Source organism: Taeniopygia guttata, chromosome 3 (assembly GCF_048771995.1).
Source record: "Taeniopygia guttata chromosome 3, bTaeGut7.mat, whole genome shotgun sequence".
Classification (NCBI taxonomy): domain Eukaryota; kingdom Metazoa; phylum Chordata; class Aves; order Passeriformes; family Estrildidae; genus Taeniopygia; species Taeniopygia guttata.
In genome coordinates this window covers 16,942,605-16,958,846 of record NC_133027.1, presented here as the reverse complement: position 1 = coordinate 16,958,846, position 16,242 = coordinate 16,942,605, and the positions used below count along the sequence as shown (strand labels likewise).

Sequence of the window (16,242 nt, the reverse complement as noted above, 5' to 3'; positions counted from 1 at the left end):
CTCTCAGGTTGCTTTCACATTCTACTTGCTTTGTACCATGCTTTGGGATACTAGTGACTGTTTGGCTAACAAAGATTTTGAAAGTAGTATCTGTTCTGAAATTTAACTTAACTTCAAGCTCTGCTAATGTGTAACTAATTTTAAAAATTTCCAAAACTTAAAATTCACTCAGTAGAAAATAGGTAAAACACGTATCACAGTTGTATCATGATTCAATAACTAGACTGATTATCAGTGGACTATGAATCATTTGCCTCAGCACTGGCTTCTCTAGCACCTGGAGGATTATCTGACCATCACAGCCCTGTTTTGTTTTGGTTTTGGGTGGGGGGTTAGTGGTTTTTGTTTGTTTGTTTGTTTGGTTTGGTTTTTGGTTTTTGGTTTGGTTCTGTTTTGTTTTGAGTTTCTTCAGATACTTAAGGTCTACTACTCAGAGAGACTTTTAGAAACTTGTCCTTACATAAAATACATTTTTAAGGTATCATCTAATGTGCTGAGGATAAAGTTGCTGCTGCATTAAGGTCTTGGAAAAGACCAAGAAGATTTGAAAAAAGCAAATAGTTTTTTGTTTGGCAAGATCATGTGCTGGTATCCACATATCAGTACTGACAAGCAGCTCAGAGTCCCTCATGAGGAGTGATGGGAAAGAAATGGTAAATGAAACATTTCATAGTCCATGCTGCAGCCTCAAAGACTGATAAAAAAAGACTGCTCTTGACTTCTGTGAAGAAGTAAGTCTCACATAAATTATCCCATTTTTGCTATTTCTCTGGTTATGGAGTATTTGAGCTCTGGCAATCCTAATTCTCCATGTTTATAAATGACTGGAGAAGAAAACAAACCTGTGACAGAAATCTACACATGATGATTCCAAAACTTACCAGCATTTTTGAGGGTTTAATTAATTATATGGTGAAAAATGCCCTGTGAACAACACCCCCACACACCTAAGCTGCGTCGGTCATAGTGAGCACCTTACTTTGCTTCCCCGATTGTGCTGCTTTCTGCACTTTTCTGACAGTTTTGCATTCCTACCTGCCACTGCCCACAAATACATTTCTTTGCCATCCAGTGTTAGTCAGCAGAGGAGTTCTGTGATGCACTGTGCACTAAATATGCACAGACATGTGCATGCTTTCCAGACTGACAATCTTCGATCACACTGGATCTGAATTTCTAGCTGTGAGTAGCTGTTCCCAGCCGTATTTTTTGGAACCCTTTGTGAATCGCTGCTCCACAAGGTGGCTCTCAATTCCTTTAAAAATACCACTGCTTTTGTGGATTAAATGTATCTCAGAATGATCTTGAGAACAATCATCATGGCACTATGTATGCACAATGCTACAACGGAAGCCAAGAGCCCCTTTAGTATGTAGCATATTTTTCTTTCAGTAAAGCTGAAAACTAGACAAAGCCTGACACTACTGAAGTATTACAATTTGAAGGAAGATTTCATGTCAGTTGCTCAATAAAATCTGAAAAACAAGAAAATAAAGGAATTATAGATGCCTTTATGAACTGGGACATTCAAATACTCACTGCCTGCTCTGTTCCTTTGTGGCTTCTCTCCTACAAGTGTCCTTCCCCTACTCCATACCTCTGTCAGCAGGTATTGAGGGGTGCAATCTCTGAGAGCATGGGCAGCAGGAGGGCAGTGTGGTGCTCCTCAGGAAAGACATCTTGCCTTTGAAGGCCAAGACACACTACGAGGTGTTCACTTGACTCCAGCCAGGACTTCAGCATCCCCAGAAGACCTCTCAAATCACTCTGTGGCTGGCCTTGTGCTAGCATGGTCCCCCAGAGTTTTGCCTGCTCGAGCAGCTCGTCTGAATGTGAGGTCCTGCCCTGAGGTCTGTGTCCCCAGACCCCCTGGCTGGGTGACCACAAAGCTGATCATCAGCTCTGCGGGCAGGGAGAGCCCCAGCTGAACCTGGGCTGGGACCATGGCACCACACAGTAACTCTGCGAGGTGGACTGGGCTGAAGCATGTGCGTAAAGCAAAGGCTGATGGTGTTAACCCCAAACTTAGTGCCTAAGACTGGATCAGTTTGCCCTCCCTCTTGGGTACAATATTGCGGCGTTTGGTAATCAGAAATTCAAATTCCTGTTGCTTACATCTTAGGAAAATGCTAAGAAAACCTGAGTAAACTTTGGGAAAAAATATTATTTGCTCTCTGGTGATTTATATGTTTTAGGTCATATTTTCAGGTTTTCCACAACAGGAACAGAAATTTATTTAACTAAGTAAAATTTGAAAGCTGAATCTGTATAACAAACACTATAGCAAGGCAATGCTGGGTGTGTCTGAACTGTAACGTTAAATTCATTCTTGTCGCTTCCTTCAAAGCTGTGCTGAGCTCAGCCCCTCCCTGGTTATCCCTCCCTGCCGAGCTTGCTGTAACCCCCACGCCTTGCTGCTGTTCCCACCTTTGTCCTTGCACAACTTGCTGCACCTTTGCCTCCACTGCTGGCCCAGCTTCTCCCCCTGACCCCTTCCACAGCGTGGTCTCTAAAGATCAGTTACAGTGAAGCCACTTGCTTCTTGTTCTCCTAATTTCTCTTTTGTTTTCTGTCTGCCTTTAAACACGCGTTCTTCCATGGAGAGATGGTGCAGACATGAAATTTTGCATGTTAATAATTGCGTGCATTTTCTATAAATTTGAATCTGGTAGATCTGCCCTGTGCACAATCTTTGGGGCAGCTGAGGTTGCTGTTCTGCTCTAACTCTTTGTAGTAGGTGTCTGACAATGGGTAAAGACTCTGGGGAGAATCTCTGCTACAGAAGTTTGTATCCTGGAGCCAGCACAATTTCATGAACAGTAGCCCAAAGGACAGGCCAAGGGACATGTCTTTCAGTCCAATATGTATTTTTCACATTTTCACATGCAGAAAGTCTGCAGTCAAGAACCAGAAATATAATATCAGCAATGGAACTCAGTTCATTAAAAATTCAAATCAATGGAAACAACAGGACGTGTTATTTATCTAAGCCTTGAATCAATCTGACTACTATGCATAATGATCTTAATTAGAAAAGTGAGCCAAAGCAGGAAGACAGTCTGTCTCCTGGCTTTGAAATTATCATACCCCTATCAGTATGCTTGGGTAACTTGTAATTAGGGACAAAGGTTACACATAATTTTATATGCTGAAAAACCGGTTTTATATACATGTAATTTCAAAAAAAAATTTAAGAAATAGTTATAAGACTTGGTAACCCTGTTAGACTTTTTTTTTTCCTGCCAGATTAGTAGTCTGCACTAATTAATTGATGGACTTCAGAAATAGCTACAGAAACTGCATTTATAGGGAGCCTGGACACTAATAAGTAACTAGTAATATTCATATCAGTCTTTGTAGAAGTTTCTTTCCAAAAGTTGGTACCTTTTCACATCTGTTTCACCTTCATGGAAAATGAAGCTCAGAGAAGCAGTGTGGGTTGTCCAGCAACAGAGAGTAAGGGCTTTCCTGTTCAAAAATTTTACTGGCATGTTGCACCAGTATGGCCACAATTATACCTACACAGCTCCTTGTGCAGTCCCCCACATCTTTCTTCTTTTCTTGCTTATCTTCAGCTACTGTCATTAAATATGAAATGATCAGGTTTTAACAAAATGGCAGCCCTGTGATTACTCTTCCTTTAATATTTTATGGACAAGCGGTAATTAGGAAACAGAAGACCTAACTCTGAGGTCCTGCCTCATCAAAGCAGTCAGTTCCACACTTAATTTAAACAAATTCTTCAATTTAGTTAAATCCACTGAGCAGGCCCACTGCCCGCTCACAGTGTTGAGTCACACATGAGCACTTCTCTCAGCAGGAGCAATGTGTTATCTTCTGCACTGGAACACACCTCTTCCTCTCTTATCACAGCTACAGATGTGATTTTTTTTCAAGCTAGTATTTAATCTTAGAAATACATTAGAAAAAGATCAAACCCTCTCTGTCACACAAGATGGCCTTGCTTTCCCACAACAGTATTTCCACAAACAAAAAATATGGAAATTAAAAACACAAGTAGGATCTGTTTCATCAAAGTATTAGCTACATTTCTGTGAGGTTGACAATCACCTTTTTAACATGGCAGGAATTACATGTGTAATGGGTGTTACAAATGTTCAGCCCACACTGAAAAAAGATCACAGTTGGTATGAGTAATAACCTTTTTCTTAAACATAAACAGTTTCCCTCTAGCTCTCTACATCAATGTAACCACAGCTGTCAAGGCAGCCTCACCTCTTTCTATGTATATTTTAACTTTAATTTTTTCCCATGCCTTCACTTAGTGGACTTTTTTTTTTTTTTATTAAAGGGCCTAAACCTGTTCTCCAATTTTGTGGGCAAATTCCCTGCAATAATAGATCTTGGTGTTTAGACATCTTAAAACATTATTATTACCATGCAAGAAATTAGAGACCTACATCAAGATCTGGAGGTTTGGGTGTTGTTTTTTAATTGAAAGTGAATTTCAGATTGTAGTTTCCCTCATTCAAGGATCACCAAACACTTTTACATAGTTAAATGAGCTTTAAATGTGGCCTTCTTTACAGGCAGCAGCAGCCCCCTTCCCACAGCTTTGGCGCAGCCTTGGTGGTCACCAGCTGGGGCCACCGAGGCGGTGCAAGGGTGAGGATGCAGGAGCTGTGGAGAGGATGGCGATGGGCTGAGGCTCAGAGGGCACACACAGTCTTGGTCTTAAGCTGCACACGTAGTCAGTCCTAAGATGTGCCAAGGGAGGTTTAGGTTGGACTTTAGGAAGGATTTATTCACAGAAGTGGTGATTAGGCTTTGGAACGGGCTGCCCAGGGATGTGGCAGTGTCACCATCCCTGGAGGTCTCTAAGGAAGGAGTGGACATGGCACTGAGTGCCATGGTCTAGTTGACAGGGTGGCGGACTCGACGATCTCAGGAACCCAATTGATTCTGTGATGGAACGGACCCTTCAGTCCTTGGGACGCCCCACATCTCCTTGAAGCTTCCATGTCTCCTCTATGGCTGAAGTCACAGAATTATATAGGATATTAAGGGGTGGGAAGGGATCCACCAAGCCCCAGTCCGCCCTGCCATGGGCAGAGACACCCCCCACCAGACCAGGCTGCCCAAGACCCCCTCTTATGCCTTAAGGTTTAGTTTTCATATTATCCAGATTCTGTACTGCATTAGTGTGTAACTCTGAACTTCACATATAGTGTTAGCAAGCTCTCCTCACAGTTTAGCCAGACAAAACAATCCTTTTCCAGCACAAGAACCAAGGATATTGTTGCAGCTTTGGGCCCAAAAAGTCTAAAGAGCAGCGAATAGAGAAGAGCAAACTGGGAGAATGGGACTTCATAACCTGAAGCTCTAACTGGACAATTAACCCCAATATGTAAATGGACCAAAACTTATAAAGTGTAAAAATGTGTGACTTGGAGTCCATCTTGGAGGGAGCTACGGCCAGGCTCTTGTACTGCCCAGGCTATATCCTTTTAAATAAATCCCTACTTTCGTCCTTTAACACAGTCTAGCCCCTGTTCAGGGAGCCCCTCAAGGCATAAATCCAACCCGGCCTTCAAAGATGCGGCGCCTACATCCTCGCTGAGCAGCCTGCCGCAGTGTCTCACACCACCTCCCAGGACAGCCTTTCTCCCTTCTCCCTTCTCCCTCCCACTGGTGCCAGCACCGGGATCTGTCCCCTCAGTGCGGCCCTTGCACCGCCCGTGTCCCCGGGAGCCGCGCTGTGCCCCCGCGGCGGCCCGGAACGCGAGCGCCGGGGCCGCGGTTTCCCGGCGGGCCGCGGCGCCGCCGGCGCGGTTGCCATGGTGCTGCCGGGGCGCGGCCGCCATGGACGAGGAGGACACGGTGGGGCCTGCGGGGTTCGCCGGGCCGAGGCCGCTTCCCCGGGGCGGGCAGCGGCTGCGGGCGGCGGGGGGAGAGCGAGAGGCGCCGGCGGGCGCTGCCTGCCCCGGCCCGGTCCTGCCCTGCCCACACCGGGGCCCGGAGCGCGGGCGAGGCCCTGCCCGGCCCCTCGGCGTTGGCCGGCGCTCGGTCCGGCCCGGGATGTGCCGCCGGCCGCCCCTCAGCCGGGCCCGGCGGAGCTGCCCCTCCCCAGCACGCATGTGGGCGATTCTGGAAACCACTTGGTTTTACTCCGTCGGTTTCCCTCTTCTCTCTCCCTCTCCGGTTTCTCTGTGCGGGCTTTCTCTCACCGCGTGTGCTTCTTTGTAGTTCCAGAAATTTGTTTTTCTTTTCGCCTCCCCCTCCAGTTTGCATCTCCTCTCTAATTTCTGATGGGTGGCTTTATTTAAAGCCCCGCCACGTGTGTGCGAGGCGTGGATCGCCATTCCTGCTGTTCTGACACACAACACGGGAGCTGGCGCTTTGCAGCTGTAATTACGTGTTCAGAGTTACCTGCGGCTGAAAGCAAGTGCGATGATCACTTGTTACCAGCCAGAGCTAACACAAAGGGTGTAAATCCGCTCCTCTATAAATAATCTCAGGAGCTGTGCAGTAGCCTAGCAATAATGGCATTTGTATTACTTGAGCAATTGTGAAAGTCTTCTGGCTTTTCTTTCTTTCAGAGAGATTTTAATGAGCGCTGTGCTCAGTGTTCAGAAGTGAACTGGGGTCTCACTGATGGAGGCAGATTTTATTGTAGATCTTGCCACAACGTTACTGAGGTAAAAAGATGAGTTGCTGCCTTGGAAAAGGTTTATTTTGATTGCTTCTTGACTTTATATAAGAAAATTACAGATTTTTTTTCTCTGCATTGAGGGCAGTATTTTTATTCTTCCTTTATCATGCTTTAGTTGACACTGTTTAAAACTAATGTTCCTTGAAATCACAACATTTCGAATGAGCCATCTTGGCCTGCTGTGTTGCTGTAGCTGTGGTGTCAGTGTGCTCTCTAGATGCCTTAAGCATTGTCTGGGCGTTGCTGCCTTTATGCAGTCCAAATTCAGGCAAACTGTGATGCATGTCACCTATGTGTCCATGATAGTAATTGTTTGTTTTTGAAATTGCTGAATGAAGAGTTCAGACTGTCTCGTCTCCTGTTAGTTTAGGAAATTTGAGTGAATTCCTTCATTATGTTTTATGATGGGGCAATCTGTGCAAGTTAGACCTGTCTCTTTTTCTTGCTAATGTGTATTCCTGTTTTGCAGAGAACTAGAGAAGTTGTAAACACTGATTTTATTACTAATTCAAGAGTCCAATCAATCTCCAAAGGTTTAAAAAAGCAGGAAAAAACCGGTATGTATGAGTTTCTGTTTGTATTTTGCAAAAGGGTGGCTGTTCAGCCACTGCTCTCCTAGGCCATTAGGTCTTTGGTAGAGAACAAAAACGGATAGGCAGGAAAGACTGTAGGAGTGGGAACAAAATGCACCTCCCTGATGCTGTTCCAACCTTCAGAGATCACACTTGGTGACTTCCTGAGCCACAGGTGACCTCTGGTGAGCCCAGTGGTGGGGATTTTTTATTGAATAGAGCTATGTGCTACTGCTGCTTTGACTTCTGGAAGCAAATACTTATTCAGGCTACTGGAGGCATGCATTCAGATGTGGTGACCCTTTGTTCCTTCCCTGTGATGGCTATCACAAAACCAGAGAGGTTGTTTGTCTTGGCAAGTGAGATGTGATGGTGGTCCAGCTCGTGGTGTCAGTCTGGCCTGGGTTACAGGCATTTGGCCCTGCAGCTTACACACAAACTGCACAGAAGAGATTTCATGCAGTTCCAGTAGCTGAACCAGAGCTGCATCTTTCATCCAGAGTCCCTTTTTTCCTTTTAATTTCCTGAATATTCAGAAGAATAGTGGTCATTACACAGAAGGATCTGGGGCATAAGGATGTAGTGGTAAAGCTACTGCTAGAGCTGTGTGTGTATGCTGTGTTGGCTGGATACATCTCTTACTGTTGTGGTCACTTTCAGAAAACAGAACTGCATTAAAATGCCAAATAAAGCAAGGGGTTATCTCTCTCTCTGATATGCTCAAATACCTTTGGTCTGTTGCAGAGGCAGTAGATTGCTACATTCCTTTGAAAAGAGCAATTATGTGGAAGTGAAAGGAGGTGTGAAAGGACCCCTCCACTTTTCCTTTTGCTGTATTTATTCTGAAGTCTGGACCAGTCATGCTTTTAATTTATCTTGTTGAGAAGGTCATTAGCCAACCCCAGGCTTCTTAAGAAAGAAATCCTTAACTGCACAATGCAGTCATGTTACACTGAATTCCATGAATGTATAGGAGTAAGCTGTGTCTGTTAGTTCACTGTTAGCAGTTAAGAGCATCATCATTATAGCAGGGCAGAAGCTTTGGGCAGATAACGTCCAAGATGGTGAGATGCAAGGTGTGTTTTGGAACAGAAGTAGTGAAGAACAGGTGTGGAAGGAATGAAAAGGGAGTTGAGAAATGCAGAGAAAATTTCTAAAACAAAAGCCTGTAGAAGAGGTTAGTAGTGAATTTAGACAGGTAAGGGTGAAAAGTAATTCACCTGCCTAACAGCCTGAAGAAATAGTGAGCAGATTGGAGCAGGCCCACTCCTTGTGAAATTCATGTTGTGCTAGGATTTGTTAGAAGTTGGGATATTCTTTCATTTAAACATTTGTGATTCTGTGTGAGAGAAGGGTAAAGCACCGAAGTGGTATTGGTTGTTTTTTGCCTGACTCACTCCTGTAATGTTCCAGTTTTCTGTGTCAGGAGTGGGAAAGGAATGTTCATATTTCATTTTTAATGGCAGGTTCTCAGTTATTTTTAAACTGGCAATTTAACAGTGCTCTGCTCAATTACAAATGCCACACTAGACATTGTAATGAATTATATTATTCTTGGGAAATGTGTGAAGTTCTTGTTCAGTAACTTTTCTTCTCGTTTAAGGCTGTGAATAAATGGAAGTTAATGGAGTGTTCAGTGTAGCTGTTTATGCACTAGGGTCTGAAATTATTAAATAGAGATATGGGGATAAGTGTGCATAAGGTTAAAGAAACCCAAAATAATACAAACAAACATAGTTTGTTTCCTTTTTTTTCCCCTTAGATGGAGGCTGTGAATGGTATATTTGTGAAGGCTTTCAGCTTGTACTCAAGAAACAAGTGGAAGCTCTAGAAGCATTAGGAGTATGTCCACAAATGAAGGTATGTAGATGTCAGTTTGAGTTCTACACTCTGTGTGTGTGTATGTTACAGAAAGTGGGATTTAAAAGATTTTAATTTTTAAAGTGAATCACACAAGTCCCTGTTTAAAATCATTGAGCATATGAAATAAAATTTGTTTCTCTGGTAATTTTTAAACATATTTTATAAATCACAGTTAATAAAATTAGAGATGGAATGTTATTCATATTCCTGAGTTAGAAATTACGCTCTGTTCTCTCAGCAATTAATGATCTGGTAAACATTGTACCATTTACCATCCTTTTTTTTTTTTGTTTATCAGGATGAAATTCTGTGCAATTTTTGGAGGTGTTACCTTCAGAAGAGCAAACAGGCATATTGCAAGAGACCAGCTGGGGAAACCATCAAATCATTATCAGTAAGTGAAAGCTCAAATCCCATGAAATGTTTGGTATCTTTTTAAAAGCAGCAACAGAAATCTTTGTTTAGGTGACATATCTTGCTGCCAATAATGTCACTTCAGTATGAAGGAGGTAATTTAAACAGGCTTGCACATGTCCAATTTATTGGATTTCAGAGTTTTTTCAAGTCTGTTTCAACAGATGGATATTTATGTGACTATTTGAAACTGCTTATTTAAAAGTTTTGCCTTGTCTTGACATAGAAAATCAGTAAATACAAATGGCAATGCAAAACGTATCATCAGCTACCATCCTTTCCTGCTTGCTCTCTTGAAGTTACTCATTTGATCTGGCTTTGATTCTGTGTGTTGCCAACTTTCTGGTCATTGTAGCAGATTAAAAAGTAGTCACTAGAACTTTTTGGTATTGAGAAATCCTTGAAAAAATACTTCCTTGTCTTTTTTTTTTTTTTTTTTCCCACTTACTGGTGATTCGTGGAGTAAAAATATTAACAGTTTGGGTTTTAAATTTTACTGTTAATTTTGCATCTGTCATGCTTTATGTGGTTTGTTAAGATTGAAACCGTAACTAAGAGTTGCTCACACAAACGTTTCTTTACAAACCCCAGGGATGTGAGAGCAGTACTGATGTGGACAGTGATCCAGAGAGACCCAGCTTTCTGCACTTGCTGTCTCTCTCTGAAAGTGAGGGGGATCTGCCGACCGACTGCAGCTTTGCCTCATCAGTGAGCAAGGTCTCAGGTAGGAGCAGTGAGCTGAACTATCTGAAAATCAGTTTTTCTGTAGTTTTTAAATACAAATAGATTTAATGTGTATTTTTGTACAGTGAATTGGAGGAACTGGTTGGAAGTTGTAAAGTTTTCAGTCTTGTTTGACACTGTACTACTTTATATTCTACCAGAAATAGAAGACTTCCTCCTCCAACCCCCACCCAAAGAGATAAAAGTTGAACAGGACCTGGAAATACAGTGGGAAATGCAGGAGGAAGTTCTGGTTTATAGCGAGTTTGCTCCATGCCTCCTGTTTGGAGTGGGAAGAAAATTGCTGTTATATCTGCCAAGCTAGATGTTCACAAACATAGCAGCTTTGAAGAATAAGCACACATTTAACCAATAGCAGAGCTGTCTGTCATGACTTTGATGTTAAAAAACATGAGTCTGTTCTTTAAGGGCATGTATTTTTTTTCTATCCCATAGATATGTTTAGCTTTTAAATTATTTTTTTACATTATTTTGGTATTTCTGTATCTTTTGTCTCCACAGTCTTTTTACTGCTTTCCCAATGACCCCTTCTGGGAAAAATCATATTTTAGCATTCCCTCAGTTTCCCTTTTCTGCTTGCAATAGCAGCAGCAGGAAAATAGCTACAGAATGCTGAACTTCTTAAGTAAAATGTTCTAGAGAATTGGAGTGTTAGGTTCTGCTGGGCAAGTGTAATACCAGACAATACTGCAAGGCTTGATACTGGAAATGCATTGCAAGGCACATTTGAAAGCTTTTGCTTGTGTTTTAAACTTATGATGGTTTTCTTTCGTGCTTTATTCTTTGCTTGCTTTTTTCCTTCTTTACCTATCTCTGTGTTTCTTATTCCCCTGTTATGTGCTATCCTCCTTATGGCATGTTTCTATTCTTCTGTGATATTCCCTCTCTACCCTCAGAAGAACACCATCTTGTTTTTTCAAGCTTTTATCTTTATTTTGTAAAGTCCACAAGTGATAATAGAGTGAGAAAATTGATCAGCAGCAATTAGAAAACTTCAGACAGAGTTGGGGGGAGGGGGGTAAGTTATAAAAATGGTGATGCAAATTTTTTTAATATTATGCTAGAACCTTTCATCCTTACATATTAAAATGACATTTTGAGGTAAAGATTCACTGTATGTTTGTGCATGTAGAATCTTGGGTGTTATACAAATATAATACAAAAAGACAAGAATTGAGTGAAGAATTTCTAGTGAAAGTATTTCTTTGAATTTTCTTCCCCTTTTTGATGTCTAGGGTAACTCCTTTCTTCCTCGGTGCTTGTGCCTTTTATAGGTCTGTTGCTTAAAGTTTTAGAACAGCAAGGTAGTCCTAAGTAGGCCATAATTTATTGTCTTGGTTTGTTGCTTCAGAGAATGAATTCAGCTTCCAGTAGTCATCAATTTCACTAAAATCACTTCAAACGAGTTAAGAGTTCAGTGATACTTAAAGTAAGTTTCAGCAAAATCAGACAAACATAGAGCTATGTCTGTTGAAATTTAGCATATTTCTAGTTTATTGTAAACTCTTGTGAGTGAAGATTCATAAATATTTTCTTTGGTGTCCTTTCTGCTGAGCTGTTACTACAGACAAGAAACCTCAACACCCTTCTTTCCCTAAGAGGCTTGTCCATACAGCAGGTTGTTTTTTGGTGTTTTTTTTTTGTTTTTTTTTTTTTGTTATTTTATTGTAGGGTTAATAGCAATTTCCACTGAGTATAGCACTGAGATATTGCTAAAGAAGCCTATAAAACTCTTAAATTATTAGCTATGTGTAACTGTGTGTTGTCATGCCATGCATAAGCTGGGAGAAATAAAAGGAAATTGTGTGCCATCATTAAGGCCACAAATATAATGAGGATTATTTTAAATAAATTGAGTTGAATGTGAAATTAACAATGAAGCTTCAGTCATGAAGCTGCCTTTAAGTGCAGTATCCATGTGAAAGGTGAAGCAGTTGACTCCAGGGGTTAAGCCGATGTTCCCGCGTTCCTGCCTTTGTTCCCTGATGCACACGCTCTGCTCCGCGCCGGGCGTTCGGGCCGGCTCTGAGAGCCGGGGCCGTGCCGGGGCCCTGCCGGTGCCGAGGCCGCGCCGGTGCCGGTGCCGGGGCCGTGCCGGTGCCGGTGCCTGTGCCGGTGCCGGTGCCTGTGCCGGTGCCGGTGCCGGTGCCGGCAGGTGGCACCGCAGCCCGGCCTCGGGACGCGCGGCGTGCGGCGTCCCCGCGCTGCGGGCACTGCTGACCCTGCCACCCGCAGGGGCGGCTGCCGCCCGCCCGCCGAGCTGCCGGGCTCTCGCAAAAGCCAGGTTGTTTCCAGCGGGCTCTTTGCCCTGGCCCTGCAGCTCCCAGCTCTCGCATTCCTGTCTGAACGGGTGAACAGTTTGTGGGGAAGTGAAGTCAGGAAAATCTCTGCAGAGTCAGTGCTGGCATTTTCTGCCGGTGTGCTTTAAATACATTTTCCTTCATCCAGGCTGGGTCATGATGTAGGGAAGAGAGGCTTACAGATTTTTTTTTTTTTTTTTTTTTGATCTTTTCCTGAACTCACAGGTTTCACTGCTGAAAAGATTCCAAACTTATAAAACACTAAACAAAATTTTGTATTTTCTCTGTTTCTCTTAGTTTTTAGTGATTCACCTGAGTAAGGAAGAAGAGAAGTTTGGAAGTTAATTTATTTGGGGTTTTTTTTCCCCACCCTCTTCATAATTTCCTACGTTCTTGTTGTAAAGTTATTTGTTTGACATTGAATTTATATACATTTTTCTAAAGAATACCTGTATTTCCACAGTTAGAGATTATAGGACAGTTGGATTCAGGGCAGACTTCTAACATCGGTAACATTTCTGCAATGTAAATGACATTTTCATTAAAGTCCTGCCTGGGTTGAAATTTAAAACTGTGTTTTAATCCCAGACTCAGAGGCATTGATTTAAGTACATCATATTTTCCTTTGTTTCCTCACAGTTCCTTTATATCTCAAATGGTAAACAGTATTTCCAGCTCATTAGTCTATTGGTTATATGTTATATAGGAGTTAAAGTCCTAGTCAAGCGGAATAGCACTTTGTGAAACAGGTTCTCATCTCTTATTGTGGTAGATTAATAAATTGGGGTTAAACTGTTTCACAGAAAAGGACACAAACAAGGAAAAAATTCAGAGTAATGATTTCAAAATGTTACTAGTTGCTGAACAAATCTTGTATGTTCCTTTATCTTGACTTTTGTACACCATGGTTCATGTGTCTGTCATATCAATTGCTTTTTTTCTTTTAACGTAAACTCAAGAAAGCACCTCTGTGTACTCTGGATCAGTGGATGGCAGCTTGTATTTAATGAAGAACCAAAAGGAGAAACTGAGGATGACGATGCCAATGACACTTTCATTTTGTTACATGGCATTGCTCTGGGTGAGAGAACCAATTACATTGTCCGAGCTCTTAAGGTATGAATAGTCTCTAGTGAAGAATTGTTGCTTTTATAAATAATGATTTTTTTAAAAAAATATTGCCCTCATATGAATTTGCTCAGTAATAGTGAGACGTTCTTTATATTTAGTTGTCTTGTCTTTCCTTTGTCATGTCCGCTTGTGCAGCTGCTGTTGGAGGACATTCTCTGTTGATTGCAATGCATTTCAAAGACCTGTAAGGAAGAATGTTTTGAAGTTAGAGAAGCTTTTTATCCTTCTCCTTCAAAAATTTTAAAGACTTGCTGGAGGTGTGTATGGTCACACTTCTGTGATATTTGCTGTTGTCAGCGTGTCAAAATTGAATGAGTAAACATTCTCCAGGACTTACATCAGTGTCATCATGCAAACAATACCAGCACTATACAGTGATCTGAAATGCAGCAAAGTAACTTCATGCAATGGAGTTGAAATTAATATAAGATCATTTTGTCTTCATATCTTTGTATCTGTAATTATCAGAGTTCAGAATAATACCTTTTCATATGGTAGAAATAAATTGTGCTAATAATAGGGTTTGATGCTAAATGGAGACTGTCAGGCTACTGCTGACAATGCAGCTCCCTTCTCTCCCCTGCAACAAGGCTGTGAACACTTCCCTTATGGACTTTACTTCAGGAATGAAAAATAATTCACCAGCTCTTCTTGTTGGCAATAAATATTTTAAATCAGGCTGAAATAAGTTCAGGAATTCCTAGATTTTCCTTGGAAAACCTTTTTTATTCTGATACCCTTTTTTAACAACTGTAGAAATACTGGGTATTTCTAAACAGATGATGAAAAAATATTACTTGGCCAAAATACAAGGAATAGAAATACTCAAGTAAATACATTGGCAAATCAAATTGAAAACTCACACAGGAAAAACTGATTTAAAATTCAGTGCTTTAATTTTTATTTTTCAAATAGATAACCTGTGAGTTAAAAGGCAAGGCAGTGAGTACATTATCCCCCACGTGTGGTGCTTACAGTGTGATGAATGCAAGGGGCTTTTTCCCCCAGAGCCTGATGTTCCATTGTAGCCTCTCTCCCCTGGTGTGCCAGGTTCCACCTGCCCTTTTCTAACTTTTTACAAACTTTCCAAGAGGGATGGATATTCAAGGATCTTATTTGCAAGTAATTTCCAAAAGGGGAGTTTATGTCTTGAACTACAGTAGTTACTACTAGATAATCAATTGCTATGCAAAACAATTTAACCCATTGATTTTACTTTAGGGGTGGCTGTTGCCTTCATTGATCAGAATTGCACAAACCATTGCATATTTGCATAACTGGATATGCTATTGCAGAAAAGATGCTTGCAAAAGTTTCATTAAAATGCTATAATATTCAGAATTCAAACTAATACCTGCAATACAAAAGTATTTATTGAGTAGATTAAGAAATAGTAGAACTCAAAAGTAGTGCCCAATAATAAGATTTTTACTGGCTGCATTCTTCCTTAGGAAATTCTGCACGAGTCAGAACTATCATAACACATTCTGTAGTTTTGTGAATGATTAGCAAATAAATAATGTAAAACCTGCCTGATAATGTTTGTAAATGGCAAAAATCCAAGTAGTAAGTTACAATTTCTGGGGTAGAGCAACTTGTTTACACAAAAGAATTGTTTGTTACCCCATTCTGTTAGGAGAGAAAGTTAATAATTAAATATATATTCTTTGGTTATTGTATCTTGGAAACTGTCTCTGGAAGCATTGTTGGCTCATACCAGTCAAAGACATCTTCACATGTTTCTGTCTTAGTACAGTGGTGTGTTTGGAAGAAAACCCAACCCAACAACAACTGTTGAAGTCAGCTGTCAAGAGGAAAGATAGATAGTTTTGTTTGCAAATGAATGGTAAATAATTGTATTTGGCACTTTAAAAATCTGAGACTGCAGAAAAGATCTCGGAAAAAGAACCTGGAGACTATCCTTTGGACTAATATCCTTAAGAGATGAGCACACTTGAACAGATTTAGAGAACTTGAAAGCAGTAAAAAGGATGGAAAAAGATAAAAAAAAAAAAGTAGCAAATATAGTGCAGAATGTCATAATCTAAAACTAATAATTAGAAATTGAAATAAGATTATTTGAAAGCGAAGATAAAATGTAATTAGATAGAGTTTATGTGTGTAAGACTGTGTAAATCAAAATGATTCAGTAACTTTAAATGCACTGAACATATGAACCGGATTGTACAGAAAATGAAGTTTAAAAGAATGTTATTTGTATTGCAAAGTTTTGCCATGATATGATAGTTATATAAGACTGTAATTACGTTATCATGCTTCCCTCCCTACCCTTAAGGTCTTTGCCTTTCAACAAGTTTGATGAAGAAGTAGAAAGAATTTTAAATTGCATGAACTACCATAAAATACTTGTTTTCTGACTTCTGAATATTTAAGTTTAAAAAATCAGACAATGTTCACATTTTTGCATGCATTAAGATACAAAATAACGACAGACTGAAGATGAAAACTATGCAGGGAAATCATTAAGTATTCAGCATTACCTTTTAAGTCTTTGTAGGCAAATTGTTTTATTTAAACCAGCTGA

At 40.9% G+C, this 16,242-nt stretch overlaps 1 protein-coding gene across 4 annotated transcripts in view; it reads left to right on the top strand.

Moving 5' to 3' along the window:
- Positions 1 to 5,717: 5,717 nt before the first annotated feature.
- The window catches only part of TAF1B (TATA-box binding protein associated factor, RNA polymerase I subunit B), a 45,053-nt gene continuing 34,528 nt past the window's right edge, over positions 5,718 to 16,242 (top strand). For all 4 annotated transcript variants that reach the window (XM_072926371.1, XM_002196259.7, XM_072926370.1 and 1 more), the window contains exons 1-7: positions 5,718 to 5,841; positions 6,561 to 6,659; positions 7,143 to 7,230; positions 9,008 to 9,105; positions 9,407 to 9,502; positions 10,114 to 10,246; positions 13,526 to 13,682. In XM_072926371.1, the coding sequence (XP_072782472.1) occupies positions 5,824 to 5,841; positions 6,561 to 6,659; positions 7,143 to 7,230; positions 9,008 to 9,105; positions 9,407 to 9,502; positions 10,114 to 10,246; positions 13,526 to 13,682 (689 nt within the window). In that variant the 5' untranslated portion in view covers positions 5,718 to 5,823. The remainder of the gene's footprint in view (positions 5,842 to 6,560; positions 6,660 to 7,142; positions 7,231 to 9,007; positions 9,106 to 9,406; positions 9,503 to 10,113; positions 10,247 to 13,525; positions 13,683 to 16,242) is intronic.